Here is a 19,103-nt window from a genome sequence, read left to right on the forward strand (position 1 = left end):
GCATGCTCACACTGACTCAGTCTCGGTGTGGACTGATTGGCACTATATCCTAATACTTTTCATGATGCTTCTAACATGGATTTTTCTCATATCACACATGTGGAAGAGGCATGAGGCAGCTCATTCGAGCAACTGCTTGATAATATTTACAAGTGAGCGTATGGGCAGCACCTGGGCTTCCCTTCCGTGCTCTGCAGGTGTACTGGGCAAGTGTCCAAGCTGAGCTCCATCACCCTGCCCAGCTCTCCCCCCCATCCTGTCAGTGCCACTTCCTGCCTGGGTCTCCCCAGGTTTTCTGCACCCTTCCTTCACACACCCCTATCTGGTCCAGGGGGCCCTCCCTGCCTACTCTCTTCCTTCTGGTTGGGTCCACACAGCTTCTCCTTTGCCTCACTCTCATTTTCTTCACAGTGAGCTCCACCCACAGTAGATACCACTCATCTTTCTAGAACCACATCAGATGATCTCATCCCCAATCAGAACCTTCTCGAGGTGCAGACAACAGCTTCCATGCCCCTCCTCACTCCTCTGCTCTCTAACAAGGTTCCAGCTTTTCGCTCCCAAACATCACACAACTTGCAGGTCTCAACTCCGGCTTCCCCTGAGGCCTACATGTCTTCCTATCCCCCCTTCTGGCAGTATTGAGGTTTGAATTCAGGACATCATGTTGGCTGGGCAGTCACTTTACTACTGAGGCACTGGTTATTTTTGAGACAGACCCTCGCTTCCTGCCAGAATAGTACTTATGGGCTGGGAAGGTGGCTCAATGGTAGAGCGGTTGCCTTGCATGCCCGAGGCCCTGGGTTCAATTTCCCAGCACCACATACGCAAAAAGAAAAAAGCTGGAAGTGGCGCTGTGGCTCAAGTGGTAGAGCACTAGCCTTGAGGTGAAGAGCTGAGGGACAGCGCCTAGGCCCAGAGTTCAGGCCCCACGACCGGACCCAAAAAAAAAAAAAAACCAAACAGAATAGTACTTATACTGAAGTCTACTTGTTTTAGTCTTCCTATAATAGCTAGGATGGAGTCTATTCTGTCTAGCTATTGGTTAAGAAGGCAGTCTCCCAAACTTAGCTGCCTGAGCTAGCTCTTCCCTATCTCAGCCCTCCAAGTAGCTAAGATTACAAGCAGGAAGCCAGGTGCACAGGATTATATGCCTGTAATCCTAGCTACTCAGGAAGCTGAGATCTGAGGATCAGGATTGTGGTTCAAAGCCAGAGTGGCAATAAGAGTCCCTGTGAGACTATGATCTCCAATTAACCCTCAGAAACTGGAAGTGGTACTGTGGCTCAAAGTGGTAGTGCACTAGCCTTGAGCAACTCAGGGACAGCACCCAGGCCCTGAGTTCAAGTCCCACAACTACCAACAACAACAACAAAAAGAAAGAAAGAAAGAAAGAAAGAAAGAAAGAAAGAAAGAAAGAAAGAAAGAAAGAAAGAAAGAAAGAAAGAAAGAAAGAAAAAAGTTTACAAGCAGGAATCACTGGTACCTGGCTGGCTCTCTTTTTGCTCTTGGAGATCATACATGTATTTCAAGTCTCTGCTCAAATGTAACTGCAAATGCTCTCAACTGTCCAAATGGGCCTTTACAGTCTTAGGACAATGACCACATTAGCACTGATGGCTGGAGGCTGGTGGGTCTGCAGCTCTAGCTGCCAGGTCCCAGGAACATCCACAATATTCCCTGACACAAGCTTCAGTTATATCAAACAAAGCTAATTAATGGCCATGCTTCCTAATTAGGCGCCTTCACGTGGCCAGAACAAAAAAGGCAAGGCAAGCCCGGAGCTGATGGTTTAGGCCTGTAATCCTAGCTACTCAGGAGGCTGAGATCTGAGGATTGTGGTTTAAAGCCGGCTCGGGCAAGGAAAGTCCATGAAACTCTCATCTCCAATTAACCACCAGAAAATGGGATGTGGCACTGTGGCTCAAGTGGTTGAGTATTCACCTTGAGCTGAAATGCTCAGTTGAGCCTAGGGACCATATTGGACATTATGCTAGAGCCTAGGATATCAGCTCCCTAAGTAGCTGGGATTACAGGTGAGAGCTACTGACACCTGGCCAAGTAAATGAAAAGTAAAATGACCGCATAAAGCAAGGGGTACACCCAAGCACCTTTCAGAGTGAAGGGGTGCCCTATCTTCACAAGTGAGAACAGCTATGACACTAACAAGATGGCGTCATGGCCCCCAGAAGGAGACAGACTTGGGCTGCCTTGGAAACTGGGAGAGAGAAGCAAATGGAGAGATGCTTGAGCCCTCCTCTCCTTAATCATCCTCCTGGTGTTGATGATCTACTTGCTGGGCCATTGCCCCTGCTGCCTTTTTGTTGTTGTTTTGTCTTTTGTTTTTTCTGTGTGTGGGTACTAGGACTTAAGTTCAGAGCCTAGGTGCTGTCCCTTAGCTTTTTCCACTCAAGGCTGGCACTCTACCACTTTCCAAAGTCTCACAGCCGTTTCTGGCCAGGCTGGCTTTGAACTGAGATCCTCAGATATTCTGCCTCCTAAATAACTGGGATCACGGGCGTGAGCTAGTGGCGTCCAGCTGGCCCTTGCTGGTTTATGACCAACTTCTGCAGAACAGCCAAAGTGCCTTTACTTTCCTGTGACTGCTCCGCCCGGTTCCAGCTGGAGGCCTTGCACAGAGCAGGTGCTCAGTGAACACCGAGTGAAGCTGAGCTTCCCGCCCCCCCCCAACACACGGAGCCAGAGGGTGGGGCGGGCTTCAGGGCGTTACCTGGCCCGGGGGTTCCAGCCGCTGGTTCACCCACCACCTTTTCTACTTTTCAGCTGATACTTGGTTTTTGGGGCGCCGGGCCTGCGGGGCGCCGGGCGCGCTCCCCCTCACAGCCGCGGCCCGCTTGCTGGGAGCCGGTGGCCCCAGGTGTGGAAGGGAAGCTGGGGCTGCTCTGCCGGCGCCTGCGAGGGTGGACGGGGCTAGGCCAGGGCAGCCCTGCGGACGGGGTCTGGCTCTGAGCGAGTTCCGCCCGGCAGACCTCTCGCGACAGGTTCGAGGTCCGCCTCAGCGGAAAGCTGCGGCCGCGCTCGACGCCTCAGAAAGCCGAGGCCGCCCTCCGGTGTCGACGTCGGGCATTGCGCGAGGGCCGGACCGGAGGTAGAAGTAAGGCCCCGCCCACCAGCCCGCTGGGCTCCAGCTGCCCATCACTGATTGGAGCTCTGGGATGGCCACGCCCACGGGCGCCACGCCTTCCAGTGGTGCAGCGGCCGCCGCTGGACTTGGAGCAGCCGGAAGTTGCGTCATAGGGACGCGTCACGGGGGCGGGAGTCAGCTGAGCTTCGGGCCGGGTGAGGTGGGGATCATCTGGGATCTGCTAAAGGGGAGCCTTTGATCTCTTGGCCGCACGGGCGCGGTGCAAGACTGCGCCAGGTCCTAGTGGGAGAGCCCCGGGATCCTCTCGCCCTGCTAGGCCAGAGCGTGGTCCTCAAGAGGCTGGGAAGTCGCAGTTTCCAGTCCGGGCCGCCGGGGAGCCCTGTTGTGATCCCCCAGGCCCCGGACGAAGGACTCACAGGCCCGGCACCATGGCATCCATCCTGGATGAGTATGAGGACTCACTGTCCCGCTCGGCCGTCCTGCAGCCCGGCTGTCCCAGCGTGGGCATCCCGCACTCGGGTGAGGAAGAGGAGGGCGCCGCTGTCCCTGCGGGGAAAGAGCGGGGATGGGGCTGGCAGCGAGAGCCTGGGCTCACCTTCCAGACATGCAGTCTAGGCCCCCGATTCTCTCAGGGCTCTGTTGGCTGGTCTGAGAGAGCCAGGGAAGCAACCGCGTGATCTACGGCCTACTACCAGGCCCCTTCTGAAGAGGAAACTTGAGTTTCTGAAGAGGAAGTACTTGACTATAGGACCGTACACTTGAGCTCTTGGCAGAACTGACAATAGGTTCCAGGTTTCTGTTGATGCCTGGTTCTGTGCGTTTGACACCAGACCCCTTTCCAGAGATGGCAGGGAGGGAGAGGCGGGGCAGGGGAACTGATGAAAGGGGAGTGGTATAGCGGGAGGAGGGATGCTTCTAAACGGAATTTCATCACTGCCTTGGGCGGAGCTGGGTGCAGCCTATAGTTTAGGGACAAATTCTGTAGAATGAAAAGCAGAGTTGGCAGTGCTGGGACATTCTGAGTAACTGGATAGAGGAGCAAAGCTAACTATGCTTTGTTAACAATACTGACCACAAAGGTTCCTCGGGACTCCTGTCCTTCATCTCAAGATATCAGTGAGTCTCATTTAGGTGTAGGGTCATGTATGGGCATGGAGGAAGGGACTAGTTCAGCTAGGCTAGAGACTGGTGAGAGAGAATACCCAGACCACTGTCCTCATTCTGACTTGAAGCAGGCACATCATGCTGTCGTAGCATCTTAGGCTCAGAGAAGTAACCCCTCAGTGCTGCCAAAAGGGAGAGAACAACCTAAGACCCTCACTGTAAATACTTGATAGGCAACTATTTACCACGTTCATGTGAGTGTTTCAGTAACATGAAAGTGTCACTAGCACTGTTGTTTAATGGGTTACTTGGCTTGCTTAGGTTATCTTTTTCCCCCTCCCTTTGCCCTTCCACAGCTAATCTTTTCTTCACTCCTCATACATAGGGTATGTAAATGCCCAACTGGAGAAGGAAGTGCCCATCTTCACCAAGCAGCGCATCGACTTCACTCCCTCAGATCGTATCACCAGTCTCGTGGTCTCCAGCAATCAGCTCTGCATGAGCCTGGGCAAAGACACACTGCTGCGGTAATGGAGACTCCATAACTTTCAGAGTATGGAGTGGGGTGGGCGGGGAGAGTATTTGGGAACTGACTAGGGCAGAATGTAATACCAGTACTAGGGAGGCTGAGGCAGGAGAATCAGGAGTTCAAGGCCAGCCTGGGCTATGTAGCAAGAACCTTTCTCAAAAAAACAAAACAAAACAAAAGCTAGGCGCCAGTGGCTCACACCTGTAATCCTAGCTGCCCAAGAGGCAGAGATCTAAGGATCGCGGTTCAAAGCCAGCCCGGGCAGGAAAGTCCGTGAGTCTCTTATGTCCAATAACACCAGAAAATTGGATGTGGCACTGTAGCTAAAGTGGTAGAGTGCTTGCCTTGAGCTGAAGAGTTGAGGGACAGTGCCCAGGCCCAGAGTTCAAGCCCCACAACCGGAAAAAAAAAAAAAAACTAAAAAACTAAAATAACATTCAATAAATTTCTGTGTTTTTATGTTAAAGGGAGACTTCCCTTACTCAAACTAGAAATCCAGCAGCCACTAGTAAAAAGTATGTATGTTATATTCGTGTGTGTGTATGTATATATATATATATATATATATATATATATATAAAAAACTGTGTATGTATATATGTCTAAATACTAATTGTTATTGTAACAAGAAAAAGGCCAGACGCTGGTGGCTCACGCCTGTAATCTTAGCTACTCAGGAGGCTGAGATCTGAGGATCACGGTTCAAAGCCAGCCTGTGCAAGGAAAGTCTCCCTGAGACTGTTATCTCCAATTAACCACCAGAAAACTGGAAGTGGCACTGTAGCTCAAGTGGTAGAGCGCTTGCATTGAGCTGAAGAGCTGAGGGACAGTGTCCAGGCCCAGAGTTCAAGCCCCACAATTGACCAAAAAAAAAAAAAGAAGAAGAAGAAGTTGGACTGGTGTACCTGCCTGTAATTCCAGCATTGCAGAGGATGAGGCTGGAGTTCAGACTAGGCTCAAGAAATAAAACAAGCAAAGCCCTTATAAATTAATAAGAAAAGGTATATACTTCTTGGATGCATGTGTTAAAATGTTACAGTGAAATCTCAAATTACAAATGCATCTCAATTAAAAAAAAATATCTGGGCGCTGGTGGCTCACACCTGTAATCTTAGCTACTCAAGAGGCTGAGATCTGAGGATCTGGGTTCAAAGCCAGCCTAGGCAGGAAAGTCCATGAGACTGTTATCTCCAATTAACCACCAGAAAACTGGAAGTGGCACTGTGGTTCAAGTGGTAGAGTGCTAGCCTTGAGCTGAAGAGCTGAGGGACAGCGCCCAGGCCCAGAGTTCAAGCCCCATGACCAATGACAAAAAAGAAAGAAAGAGAGTAGTAAAGGAAAAGGAGGGTAAAGAGGATAAATAATCATTGAACAGAAGAGAAACAAAAATTTGAGCCACTAGCACCCAGTGGAACTTCTAATTTTTTCCCCCACAATACAAAAATTTTCATAATTTATTTAACACTAAAAGTTGTTTTTTTTTTTTTTTTTTTTTTTTTTGCCTGTCTTGGGGCACTCAGGGCCTGGGCACTGTCTCTGAGCCTCTCTGTGCTGAAGTCTAGTGGTACACATACACAGAATCGAACCCAGAGCTTCATGCATGTTAGGCAAGCAAGCACTCTACCACTTAGCCACATTCCCAGCCTTCTGTGTAGTTTATTGGAGACTTTCCTGCCCAGGGTGGCTTCGAACCACAATCCTCAGATCTCAGCCTCCTGAGTAGGATTACAGGCATGAGCTATAGAACCTGGTTTAAGTATGAGACTTGTCTCCAATAAACTGCTCAGAAAAAGCTGAAAGTGGCACTGTGGTTCAAAATGGTAGAGTTCTAGCCTTGAGTAATAAGCCTAGTGACAGTGCCTAGGCCCTGAGTTCAGGACCCAGGATTGGCACAAAAAAAAGAACAAAAATTTCTCAGATTGGCAAAAACAAAAATAATAATAAACTGTCAGTAAAGATATAGAGAAAGGAACCATTATAATTGCTGGTAAGTTGTAAATTGCCAACATCTTTTGGAAAAGTGATCTGGCAATGTCTAGTAAAGTTTGTAATACATATCCAGGCATGACTATAATCCTGGCCTTAGGAAAAGGGGACTTATCTACAACTTTGATCCCACATTAAGGAATATACATTATAGACAGAATAGTTCCAGGTTGCAGGGGTATTGACACAAGAATAGACTATGGTAATTTGTGGAAGGGAAAACCCAAGCCAAATGCCCATCAATAGGGAAGTGGTGATTAACTCATGATTCACTTATAAAATGGAATGTTAGGGACTGGGAACATGGCTTAATGGTAGAGTGCTTCCCTAACATGCATTGAAGCCCTGGGTTCAATTTTCAGTACCACATAAACAGAAAAAGCCAGAAGCAGTGCTGTGGCTCAAGTGATAACAGTGCTAACCTTAACCAAAAGAAGCTCAGGGACAGTGCCAGGCCCTGAGTTCAACCTCCCAGTACTAGCAAAAAAATAAATAAAGTAAAAATAGCGGGGCGCTGGTGGCTCACGCCTGTAATCCTAGCTACTCAGGAGGCTGAGATCTGAGGATCGAGGTTCAAAGCCAGCCCGGGCAGGAAAGTCTGTGAGACTCTTATCTGCAATAAACCACTAGAAAACCAGAAGTGGTGCTGTGGCTCAAGCAGTAGAGCCTTCGCCTTGAACTGAAGAGTGAAGGGACAGTGCCCAAGCCCAGAGTTCAAGCCCCACGACTGACAAAAAAAAAAAAAAAAAAGTAAAAATAAAATGGAATGTTGTACAGTTACTGAGATGACAGCTTTATCTGTTGACTTCCGCATATATTACTGAAATATTATTTTTTTAAGAGTTTTAGATTGCAGTTTGAATATTGGGGGAGGAAGGAGAGTAATGAGGTGTGTCTCATCAAGGCACATTGTAATCATATATAGAGATGTCAAAATGAAATTCCCTTATATAAATAAATGTTGTTAAAAATGAGGAAACCAGGTGCCAGTAGCTTATGCCTATAATCTTAACTACTCAGGAGGCTAAGATCTACCAGATCAGGATTCAAAGCTAATTTAGGCAGGAAAGTCCATGTGACTTTTTTTTTTTTTCTTTTTCTTTTTGCCAGTCCTGGGGCTTGAACTCAGGGCCTTGGCACTGTTCCTGAGATTCTTTTGTTCAAGGGTAGCACTCTACTACTTGAACCACAGTGCTACATCTGGCTTTTTCTGTTTATGTGGTAGGAGGAATCGAACCCAGGGTTTCATGCATGCTAGGCAAGCACTCTACCACTAATCCACATTCCCAGTCCATCCGTGAGTCTTTTTTTGTTGTTGTTGGCGATGGGGCTTGAACTCTGGGCCCAGACGCTGTCCCTCAGCTCTTCAGTTAAAGGCTAGTGTTCTACCAATTGAGCCACAGTGCCACTTCCAGCTTTTTCTGCTTATGTGGTGCTGAGGAATTGAACCCAGGGCTTCATGCATGCAAGGCAAGCATTCTACCACTGAGCCACCTTCCCAGCCCTGTCAGACTCTTATTGCGAATTAACCACAAAAAGCTGAAAGTGGAGCTGTGGCTCAAGTGATAAAGAGTGCTAACTTTGAGCCAAAAAGCTCAGGGATAGCACCTAGACAAAGAGGAAGCCAGGCACTGGTGGCTAACATCTAATCCTAGCTATTCTTCCATGGAGGCTGAGATATGAAGATCTTGGTTTAAAGCCAGCATGAGCAGACAGATCCATGAGATCTTAGCTTCAGTTAACCAGCACAAAGCTGGAAGTAGAGGTGTGACTCAAATGGTAGAGTTAAAGTAAAACATTTTAGTGGGATGTTAATACATACTAACATACGTATACATACATACATACATATATGTGTGTGTACACACACACACACACACACACACACACACACACACACATGTTCTCTTGATTGTATTTGGGATTCTTTGTGTATATTTGGATTCCAGGAAAGAGCCTGGTTTTTATCAGACAAGGAAAGACGTCTGTGACACGGTGACTCTTGTCCCCACAGCATTGACTTGGGCAAAGCCAATGAACCCAACCATGTGGAGCTGGGGCGCAAGGATGACACCAAAGTTCACAAGATGTTTCTGGACCACACTGGTGAGTCTTGGAGAGCCGAGGAGGGGCCGTGGGTGAGCCACTGCCTGGCGGAGGGGGCCGGAGGAGGCTGAGCCCCCGGGGGGTGGGGGGGAGTGGGGTGGGGAGGTGGGATGGCAGCACCCCCTCAGGTGCTATCTTCTGCCCATTCCAGGCTCTCACCTGCTCATAGCTCTGAGCAACACTGAGGTCCTCTACGTGAACCGGAATGGACAGAAGGTCCGGCCGCTCGCCCGCTGGAAGGGGCAGCTGGTGGAGAGCGTGGGCTGGAACAAGGCTCTGGGTACGGAGAGCAGCACAGGCCCCATCCTGGTGGGCACTGCCCAGGGCCAGGTCTTCGAAGCCGAGCTCTCAGCCAGCGAGGGTGGGCTGTTTGTCCCTGCCCCCGACCTCTACTTCCGCCCATTGTATGTGCTAAACGAAGAAGGGGGTCCAGCGCCCGTGTGCTCCCTGGAGGCCGAGCGGGGCCCTGATGGCCGTGGCTTTGTTATTGCCACCACGCGGCAGCGCCTCTTCCAGTTCATAGGTCGAGGCACGGAGGGGGCCGAGGCCCAGGGCTTCTCAGGGCTTTTTGCAGCCTACACGGACCACCCACCCCCATTCCGCGAGTTCCCTAGCAACCTGGGCTACAGCGAATTGGCTTTCTATACCCCCAAGTTGCGCTCTGCGCCCCGAGCCTTTGCCTGGATGATGGGAGACGGTGTGCTGTACGGCTCGCTGGACTGCGGGCGCCCCGACTCCCTGCTGAGCGAGGAGCGGGTTTGGGAGTACCCAGAGGGGGTGGGCCCTGGGGCCAGCCCGCCCCTGGCCATCGTGCTGACCCAGTTCCACTTCCTGCTGCTGCTGGCGGACCGTGTGGAGGCGGTGTGCACGCTCACGGGGCAGGTGGTGCTGCGCGACCACTTCCTGGAGAAGTTTGGGCCGCTGAAGCACATGGTGAAGGACGCGGCCAGCGGCCAGCTGTGGGCCTACACGGAGCGCGCCGTCTTCCGCTACCACGTGCAGCGCGAGGCCCGGGATGTGTGGCGCACCTACCTGGACATGAACCGCTTCGACCTGGCCAAGGAGTATTGTCGCGAGCGGCCCGACTGCCTGGACACCGTGCTGGCCCGGGAGGCTGATTTCTGCTTCCGCCAGCGGCGCTACCTGGAGAGCGCTCGCTGCTACGCGCTGACCCACAGCTACTTTGAGGAGATCGCCCTGAAGTTCTTGGAGGCCCGGCAGGAGGAAGCGCTGGTCGAGTTCCTGCAGAGAAAATTAGCTGGTCTGAAGCCAGCCGAGCGGACCCAGGCCACGCTCCTGACCACCTGGCTGACGGAGCTCTACCTGAGCCAGCTCGGGGCCCTGCAGGGCACCCCAGACGCCCGTAACCTCTACCGGGAAACCCAGGAGCGCTTCCGCTCCTTCCTCAGCAGCCCCCGACACAAGGAGTGGCTCTTTGACAGCCGGGCATCGATCCACGAGCTGCTCGCCAGTCACGGGGACACGGAACACATGGTGTACTTTGCCGTGATCATGCAGGACTATGAGCGGGTGGTGGCCTACCACTGCCAGCATGAGGCGTACGAGGAGGCCCTGGCCGTGCTGGCCCGCCACCGAGACCCCCAGCTCTTCTATAAGTTCTCCCCTATGCTCATCCGTCACATCCCCCGCCAGCTGGTAGATGCCTGGATGGAACTGGGCAGCCGGCTGGACGCCCGGCAGCTCATCCCTGCCCTGGTGAACTACAGCCAGGGTGGCGAGGCCCAGCAGGTGAGCCAAGCCATCCGCTACATGGAGTTCTGCGTGAAGGTGCTTGGAGAAACGGAGCAAGCCATTCACAACTACCTGCTGTCGCTGTACGCCCGAGGCCAGCCAGACTCTCTGCTAGCCTACCTGGAGCAAGCTGGGGCCAGCCCGCACCGCGTGCACTATGACCTCAAGTACGCCCTGCGCCTCTGCGCCGAGCATGGCCACCACCGGGCCTGTGTCCACGTGTACAAGGTGCTGGAGCTGTATGAGGAGGCTGTGGACCTGGCCCTGCAGGTAGGACTTTTTTCGTGTGTGTGTGTGTGTGTGTGTGTGTGTGTGTGTGTGTTAGGACTTTTTTTCGTGTGTGTGTGTGTGTGTGTGTGTGTGTGTGTGTTACTGGAGCTTGAGTCAGAGCCTTACTGCTTTTTGCTGGCTAATTGGAGATAAGACTCTCGCAGACCTTCCTGCCCAGACTGGCTTTGAACTGAGATCCTCAGATCTCAGCTTCCTGACTAGCTAGGTTACAGGTGTGAACCACCAGTGCCTTTGGGCTAATTTCTGAACATCTCTCTGACTCAGATTATTCAGTCATAAAGTGGGTGTAATAGAGCACTTTACCTCAAAGAGCTGATGAGTACAGTATGAGAAAAGCACTCAGCAGTGCCTGAGGGGGAAGAGGCTGACTTACTTTCTCACATCATGAAGGTAGGTAACTTGCCTTAGGATCTCAGGAAGTGTTGTTTAATATGCAGATTCCTCAGCCTGGACCCAGGATTTACTGAGTTAGAGTGTTGGGGTGGGGGTAGGGGAGCTCAAAAATCTATTATGAGCTGGGCACCAGTGGCTCACACCTGTAATCCTAGCTACTCAGGAGGCTGAGATCTGAGGATCGTGGTTCAAAGCCAGCCTGGGCAGGAAAGTCCGTGAAACTCTTATCTCCAATAAACCACCAGAAATCCGAAAGTGGCACTGTAGCTCAAGTGGTAGAGTGCTAGCCTTGAGCAAAAGAAACTCAGGGACAGTGCCCAAGCCCTGAATTCAAGCCCCAGGACTGACCAGAAAAACAAAACAAAACAAAAAAAGTTGGAGCTCTCCCACCATAAGGAGCTTTTCCATTAGCCGTGACACACGCACACACTCAGCATTGACCTAGGTTGCTGTCGTGGGAGTGTCGCTGGCTGGAGGACTGGGACTCCTGCCTGGGGTCTCTCCTTTGAACCAGGTTCTCCTTAGGCATCTGTGTGGATCCCGGATGAGGCAGGGGCCGGGCCCTCACGCTCACTGTTTCCCAACAGGTTGACGTGGACCTGGCCAAGCAGTGTGCAGACTTGCCTGAGGAGGATGAGGAGCTACGTAAGAAGCTGTGGCTGAAGATTGCACGGCACGTGGTGCAGGAGGAAGAGGATGTGCAGACAGCCATGGCCTGCCTGGCCAGCTGCCCCTTGCTCAAAATTGAAGATGTGCTGCCCTTCTTCCCGGATTTTGTCACCATCGACCACTTCAAGGAGGCAATCTGCAGCTCACTTAAGGCCTACAATCATCACATCCAGGAGCTACAGCGGGAGATGGAAGAGGCCACAGCCAGTGCGCAGCGCATCCGGCGGGACCTGCAGGAGCTGCGCGGCCGCTATGGCACCGTGGAGCACCAGGACAAATGCGCCAGCTGTGACTTCCCCCTGCTCAACCGCCCATTTTACCTCTTCCTCTGTGGCCACATGTTCCACGCTGACTGCCTCCTGCAGGCCGTGCGGCCCGGCCTGCCTGCCTATAAGCAGGCCCGGCTGGAGGAGCTGCAGCGCAAGCTTGGGGCTGCGCCGCCCCCAGCCAAGGGCTCTGCCCGAGCCAAGGAGGCTGACGGTGGGGCTGCTGGGGGGCCTAGCCGGGAGCAGCTCAAGGCTGACCTAGATGAACTAGTGGCTGCTGAATGTGTGTACTGTGGGGAGTTGATGATCCGCTCCATAGATCGACCCTTCATCGACCCCCAGCGCTACGAGGAAGAGCACCTCAGCTGGTTGTAGGAGTGTGTCTGCTCCCCTCCCTCTCCCCCACCTTCCCCCTATCCCCATGGGAAGGCCTCGAGATCCAAGGCTGCACTCTGTGGGGGCTAAATCATCATGCAGTGGCTGGGTGTGTCCTTGGCGGGTAGTGGATATTGAGCCGGTCGCCTGAGGTCAGGGGAGTACTTTCCGCCTGCTTCTGGCTGTGCTCAGACCCTAGCGTTGCTCTTCCCCCAGGCTGTTAGCCTGGGAAAGTCAGAGACCTGAGCCTGGGCCTCAGCCTTGTCCTTGCCACTGCTCTCCTTCACTCCCTGGCTTCTGGGACTCTAGATCTTTTTTCCTCTAGGAGACACTCCTCCTCTTTGTGCACATAGGTGCTCCAGAGTGGGAGGGCACCCTCCGTGTCCTGGGCTGGACAGGGGGGAGCAGGGTAGGAATGGTCTGTGTGCTCTTGTGCTCATTCTGGAGCTGGAGTGTGAGGGTGCCCTGGGGCCGAGGGCCTCATGGAGGACAGGTAGAAAGAATTAAATTGTCTGTACTACACTGGTGGCTTCGTGTTCATGCCGGGCTGGGTGAGGTGTGAGTGATCCCCAGGCGGGGCAGGGCTGTGACAGGATGTTTCCAAGCTTCCACAGGCCTTCCTGGAGATGAGGCAGGCCATCCTGTGAGATTCTCCTTCCTTGTCCCCTTTCTGTCCTCTTGGCCCAGGGCCCCTCATCCTAAATTGTAGAATAGGTGCTGTTCTCCATTTTGGCCAGCAGGTGGTGGTGCTGCCCGCTGAATCCTGATTCTATTTATTTATTCATTTGCCAGTCCTGGGCACTGTCCCTGAACTGCTGCTTTTTTTTTTTTTTTTTTAATTATTATAAAGATGATGTCAGAATGGTTTCAGTTACATAAGTAAGGTAATGAGTACATTTCTCCAAGCTTCTTTTGCTCAAGGCTCAACTCTACCATCTGAGCCACAGCACCACTTTTTGTTGTTATTGGTCATGGGGCTTGAACTCAGGGCCTGGGGACAGGTCCCTTAGCTTTTTCTGCTCAAAGCTACTGTTCTACCACTTGGACCCACCGCACCACTTCTGGTTTTCTGGGGGTTAATTGGAGATAAGTCTTTCCTATCTTTGACCTGACCTATGATTCTCAGATCTCATCTTCCTGAGTAACTAGGATTATAGGCATGAGCCGCTGGCACCTGGCTCATCAAGTCATTTCTTTTTTTTTTTTTGGTACCAGGGATTGAATCCAGGACATTGTACTTGTTAGGCAAGTGCTTTGTGACTGAGCTACATCATTATTCTTATTAGTGCTTCGTCAGCTATTTCCTCCCTGGTTGTCCCAGAATAGTCTGGAAGTCTCCACAACCTGTGTTGATAAGGCCTCCCCCTGGCCTTTGAGCATGCTAGATTTTGCGTGCTCCCCCGCCAGCTTGGATACCAGCTTTGCCAGCTTCTGCCTGTGATGCTACAGCCACTGTCAGTGTGTGTGGCATTTGGTACATTTGTTTTTTCCTCACCTTGCTTCTGTGAGCTGCCCTTCCCCCCAGCTTACACTTCCTTGGTTGGGGCTGGGAGCTCGGGAGTTGGGCCTTCCCATGACAGCCGCCGAGCACCCTTTGCCCTGTGGACAGGCGTTCATAGGGCACTGCCCGGTTTGATGGGTGTGACCCATCAGCTGCTTCAGACTGATAGTAAGTGTTCCTGTCAGCAGGGTGGGTGCAGCTCACCTGGCTGGCACATCTTCCCTCTGTCCTGCAACTCAGTCCTGCCCCAGAAATCATATCTCCTCCCATGCTGTTGGCATCTGACTGGATCTCTTGCCGAATTCCATGGCTACTGGGGCAACAAGATCTTCATGCTCTGCCAACCAAGAGGGCTGAAAGCTGCTCCTGCCATGACTCCCAGGCTCCCCATCTTCCCTAGGAAAAAGAGCAGGAGTAAGTGGGGAGAGGGTTCCATTGAGCAGGGAGAAGACAGCCTAAGCTTGTCTGTGTGGCCCCAGGAAGGTTTGGAGCTGCCTGTTCCCTTCCTCTTTCCATGGGCCTCAGCCTCCCTCGCTATACCCAGAGCTCAGAGGCGTGACCTCGGAGGTCAGCGGATACCCTCCGTCAGCCCTCCGTCAGCCCTGGTGTGATCCCTTGCTGATGACTTACTGTAGGAACAGCTTGGGGCATCTGTCCTTTTTCAAAACGTGAGTTAAATGAACACTGCACTGCTGCCCGCTGCTCCCAGAGGGCTTGGCTAAAAACAGCCTGGGTGGGATGCCCCTGCCCCTTCTGTCTTCCAAGCCAGCCCATCTGGTCCTCAGCCGCTTCCTCTTTCCTGGGAAAAGGCCACAGTCTTCCCTGGCACTGACAGAGTGGGATTCCGGTGAGTCAGGGCAACGGGAAGCCGCACGCTCTTAGATCCCTGGAAACTGAGTGAGGCACGAAGAGCAGAGAGCAGGCCCTGGAGGCCTTGGCCCGGGGCCTGGGGGCAGGGGCTCAGATGAATGAGCAGCTCCTGGAGCCATCACTGGAAATAGGAGGAGGGGCCACAGGGGGTGACGCGGGACCGGGGCAGGAGGCCTGTAAACAAGGAAACCACCTGGGGGAGACTCAGGGCGGCCCCTGGTCCTGGAGAGCAGGTGCTTCCTGAGGCCCGCCCTTGAGCAGCCCCTGGGGGCCACCCTACCCTGAAGCCACGGGCACCAGGGGGCGCTGTCACTGGCTGGGGGGGGCAGGGCTCCTGGAGGCGTGGTGGCCCTTGGGTGTGCCTTCCCTGAGTGCCAGGCCTACTGCACCCCCTTCTGTCTGGGAGGCAGATGGGCCTCGAGTGCCAGCCCCAGCCCCAACCCCGAGCTTTCCTCTCCAAGGCTCGAAGCCCTAGCCACGCCTGGCACCAGCCTCATTGATTGGGAAGGGGCTCGGAGGCCACCAGGCTGTGGGCTGCGGGGAGCAGGTTAGGGACCTCAGTGGGACTCACCTGTCCCCCCCCCCCCCCCCGCACCAGGTGGGGCGGGGCATGGGGGGGTGGGGGGGCACTCACACAAACCCCTCCCCCTCCCCCCAGCTCCTGGTTCTTCCAGACACTTTCACAGGTGGAAATTCCCGGAGGTTAGAGGAGGGAAACGGTTAATCCCTTTATTCAATGGCCCCCCCTTCTGCAAGCCTCCCCCCAACTTCCTCCCTCACTTCCCGCCCCCCCCTGTGTGAACAGGAAGTGGAGAGGAAAAGGCTCTGAGAGAGCAGCTGGGAGCAGGAGGCAGGGAGTGGGTGGCAGGCCCGGTGCCAGCCCTACTGTGGCCTGGGAGACAGCCCTACTGTGTGTGGCCCTGAGGCTGGTGGCAGTCCAACCTGGAAACGGCCCAGCGTCCAAACCCCCTCCCCCCACATCTGCTGCCGTCCTGCGAGCGTAAGGCATCCTCTGCCCAAGCCCCAGCTGCCCCGCACCACAGCCCTGCCCCCACCAGCAGGCCGGGCATCGCGAGGCTGGCAGGCAGCAGCCAGCCCTGGCACTGGCCCCACCAACTCAGCCCCTTGGCCCTGCCAGTCCTTTGAAGCTCATGCAGCGCTTCCTGTTTGGGGCGGGCGATGCCAGGGCCCCTCCCCCACCATTGTTCTGTAGAGACCATGGGTCCATCTGTTGCCCCATGGTGGGGCCCCTAGGCTGTGCCACACGGGAGCAGCCCCACAAAGGGCCCTGCTGGCAGCTCTGCTCGTGTGGGGCCAGTTTGGGCCCTGCAGCAGGTTCGGGGTGAGAGATGGTGGGCTGGAAGAGAATGCGGCAGGGTGAGTTCTCAGGGCTCGGGCAGCTGGAGCCCCCAGCTTGCTTCTCCATCTGGAGCAGGGAGAGGATGCAACCTGCTCATGCCACCAGGACCACCACGCCTTTCTCCTGCCTGGGTTCCAAAAGGGAAACTGAGACACAGGGGCAAACGTTGGGCTAGGATGACCAATTCAACTGGCATGGATTGCCTTTCCAGAAGGTCCCCTCCCCGCTCCCACTCTGTGAGTGCCCCCAATCTAGTCTTTTCTTTTCCCAAAGCAATTTGGCCCTTTGTTCTGCTTTTTGCCTTAATCAGTCCTTCATGCCAGTGGTCAGACCCCGTGGGGGGGAGGGGAGGTCACCTGACGCCCCTGAGAACAGGCCAAGGCAGCAGTAGAGAAAGGGGCCCTGGTCCGGCGCCCGGGAAGGTGGGTGCTGCTCCTACCTCCCCAGCCGCTCTGGGCAAAGGTCTGTTTGTGTTTCCCAGGTGTGGAAGCAGGTGTCATCTGACCCTGCCATGCCCAGCCTGGGATCACCTGTCCCCAGAGCCAGCAGCTCAGACATGGCCTACTCATCTCCCCCCTCCACCCCCACCCCCGCCAGGACCTGTACTGCCCCTGGCCTCCCAGGACCAGACCTTGCATGAAGACAGGAGAGTACTGTAGAGCTCTCGTTCAACTACAATGTCCAATACTTGAGACGGACATGCTCCCTCCGTGCGGCTGCTTGGGGCTGCTCATCCCCTCCCCCATCCCATTGTCTACAAAGTGCCTGGGGTACCCAGGGACCCAATTTGGAAGCTGGGCTGCCGTTCCTACCTGTCGTGGTGGTTTTACAGATGCTGAGAGAGGATCCCTCCCCTCTGTGCAGGCTCTCGTCCCTTCTCATGAGCTCCCAGGCGGTGGGCAGGCGCCCTAGGCCTTCAGGAGACTTGATTTTCCATTTTAGCCAGAGTGGATGGAGCCAGAGATGGGGAGGCAATCTGGAAAGAACAAGTGCAAGTCTGTCCCCGTTTGCCAACCACGAGGCCAGGCTACTGACCCCTCCCGCCACCCCAGCACCTCAGAGCCGTCTCCTGCCCAGGGGGAATCAAGGGAATGGGCCTTGAAGGGTCTTCACGAACACTGAGTGCAGAATGACCCCAGAATGTGGCACCCCGGGCCTGTAGGCACTCCTCAGAACATGGGCCAGGCTCCAGGCACTGGAGCGGGTCCAGGCTGGATGCTTGCTTCTCTGCGGCTCGTACCAGCCGCTGCTCAGTCCGCCAGGCCTGGGGCTTCGCGAACCCCACGAGGGCTCTTGCTCCACAAAGCCCGCTCATCTCTTAGGGAGCTGGGAAAGAGGCTTCCTTGACGAACTTCTTTCTTTCTTCTTCATTTTTTTTGGTTTGCAAAATAGTGACGCGGGAAGAGATGCCTGCTCGGGATGAGAGTGAGGAAATCATCCCTGGGGCGTGAGAATTCAGGGACTGAGGTGAGACGAGAGCACTTGCTTGGGGGGACTAGACCCCGTCTTCCTGAGGGAGGGACAGCATGACCCCGGGACCGCAGGACCCCTGGGAACACACACTGACCCTCTGCCAACCTGGTCCAACCCAGAGCTTGCACAACAGCCTGGCGAGCTGGCACTCCCCCGAGAGCCTCAGGAAGTCCCCCTTGTCCCTCCTTGACCTTTGACCTCTTGGGTCTGCTGCAAGTAGAATTCCAGGCAGATGTCTTCTCTTTTACCTTCTGTGTCTGGCCATTTCCCTGAAGAAACTCAGAGATGGCGCTGGGAAGGTGGCTCAGTGGTAGAGTGCTTGCTTTGTATGCATGAAGCCCTGGGTTCGATTCCTCAGCACCACAAAAGTAGAAAAAGCCAGAAGTGGCGCTGTGGCTCAAGTGGTAGAGCGCTTGCCTTGAGCTGAAGAGCTGAGGAACAGTGGCCAGGCCCAGAGTTCAGGCCCCACGACCAGAAAAGAAAGAAAAAAAGAAAACTCAGAGACAACCCAAATCCCCACCTTACTGCTCCCTTTATTGCTCTGGGGTACAGAAAATTAGAGCCGCCATCGGGACCTACAGAAGTCAGCATGGATCCTCCACCACAGCCAATAGGACTCATTTGTGTGTGTGTGCATGCATACGTGCGGATGTGTGCATGTGCGCTGCTACTATGACTTGATCTCAGGACCTGAGTGCTGTCATTTAGCTTTTTCCACTCCAGCCTGGTACTTTACCACCTGAGCCACAGCTCCATTTCTGGCTTTTTGGTGGTTAGTTGTGGATAAGACTCTCACAGACTTTCCTCCTGAGTAAGTAGATTACAGGTTTGAGCCACCAGTGCCCAGCCTGATAGGTATGGCTCTACCTAAAGGGCACAAACTTCACATGAGTGTATGCATGCACGCACGCACACGCACGTGTGCGCACACACTCACACACTTCTGCCCACAGATACTCTCTTGGCCATCATGCCTAACTCTACCTCCATTTCTGTCCCAAACAACAACAGGTGAATGGGGGCAGATGACCTTCCTTCCCTGCCAGAACTTCTGAGCCCTGCCAAGTCCCTCAATGCTGTTCCGCATGAAACCATGCTGTGCCACACGACACACACAGTTTCACAATCCAATAATTCCCTTTCGTTTGAGAGTGGAATTTTTGCTTTTTTTTTAGGGTTTCTTGGCTTTCTTTTTTTTTTTTTTTTTTTTTGAGCAATCTAAATTTGTCATCGCACATCTCCCTGTTTCCGCCCCTCGGGCCTCCTTTTCATCCCCTGGAATCTGGAAACCATATGTGTGGGCAGAAACCCCCCAGCATCCC

General features: G+C 53.7%; 1 protein-coding gene and 1 long non-coding RNA gene across 3 annotated transcripts in view; one reads left to right on the top strand and one right to left on the bottom strand.

Moving 5' to 3' along the window:
- Positions 1-3,291: 3,291 nt before the first annotated feature.
- On the top strand, positions 3,292-13,099 carry Vps18 (VPS18 core subunit of CORVET and HOPS complexes). The gene is made up of 5 exons (XM_070005831.1): positions 3,292-3,625; positions 4,596-4,737; positions 8,740-8,831; positions 8,983-10,853; positions 11,855-13,099. Exons 1-5 carry the CDS (start codon positions 3,535-3,537, stop codon positions 12,575-12,577), a joined length of 2,919 nt encoding a protein of 972 aa, XP_069861932.1. The 5' UTR covers positions 3,292-3,534; the 3' UTR covers positions 12,578-13,099.
- Positions 9,993-19,103, bottom strand: part of LOC138816227 (uncharacterized) — a 52,205-nt gene continuing 43,094 nt past the window's right edge. For both annotated transcript variants that reach the window (XR_011368590.1, XR_011368589.1), the window contains 3 exons: positions 17,121-17,284; positions 14,283-14,474; positions 9,993-10,073 (listed from right to left, as the gene is read on the bottom strand). This is a non-coding gene — a long non-coding RNA (uncharacterized lncRNA). The remainder of the gene's footprint in view (positions 10,074-14,282; positions 14,475-17,120; positions 17,285-19,103) is intronic.

The sequence above is a fragment of the Dipodomys merriami genome, unplaced genomic scaffold, assembly GCF_024711535.1.
Source record: "Dipodomys merriami isolate MVZ:Mamm:240054 unplaced genomic scaffold, mDipMer1.0.p SCAF_69, whole genome shotgun sequence".
Taxonomy (NCBI): domain Eukaryota; kingdom Metazoa; phylum Chordata; class Mammalia; order Rodentia; family Heteromyidae; genus Dipodomys; species Dipodomys merriami.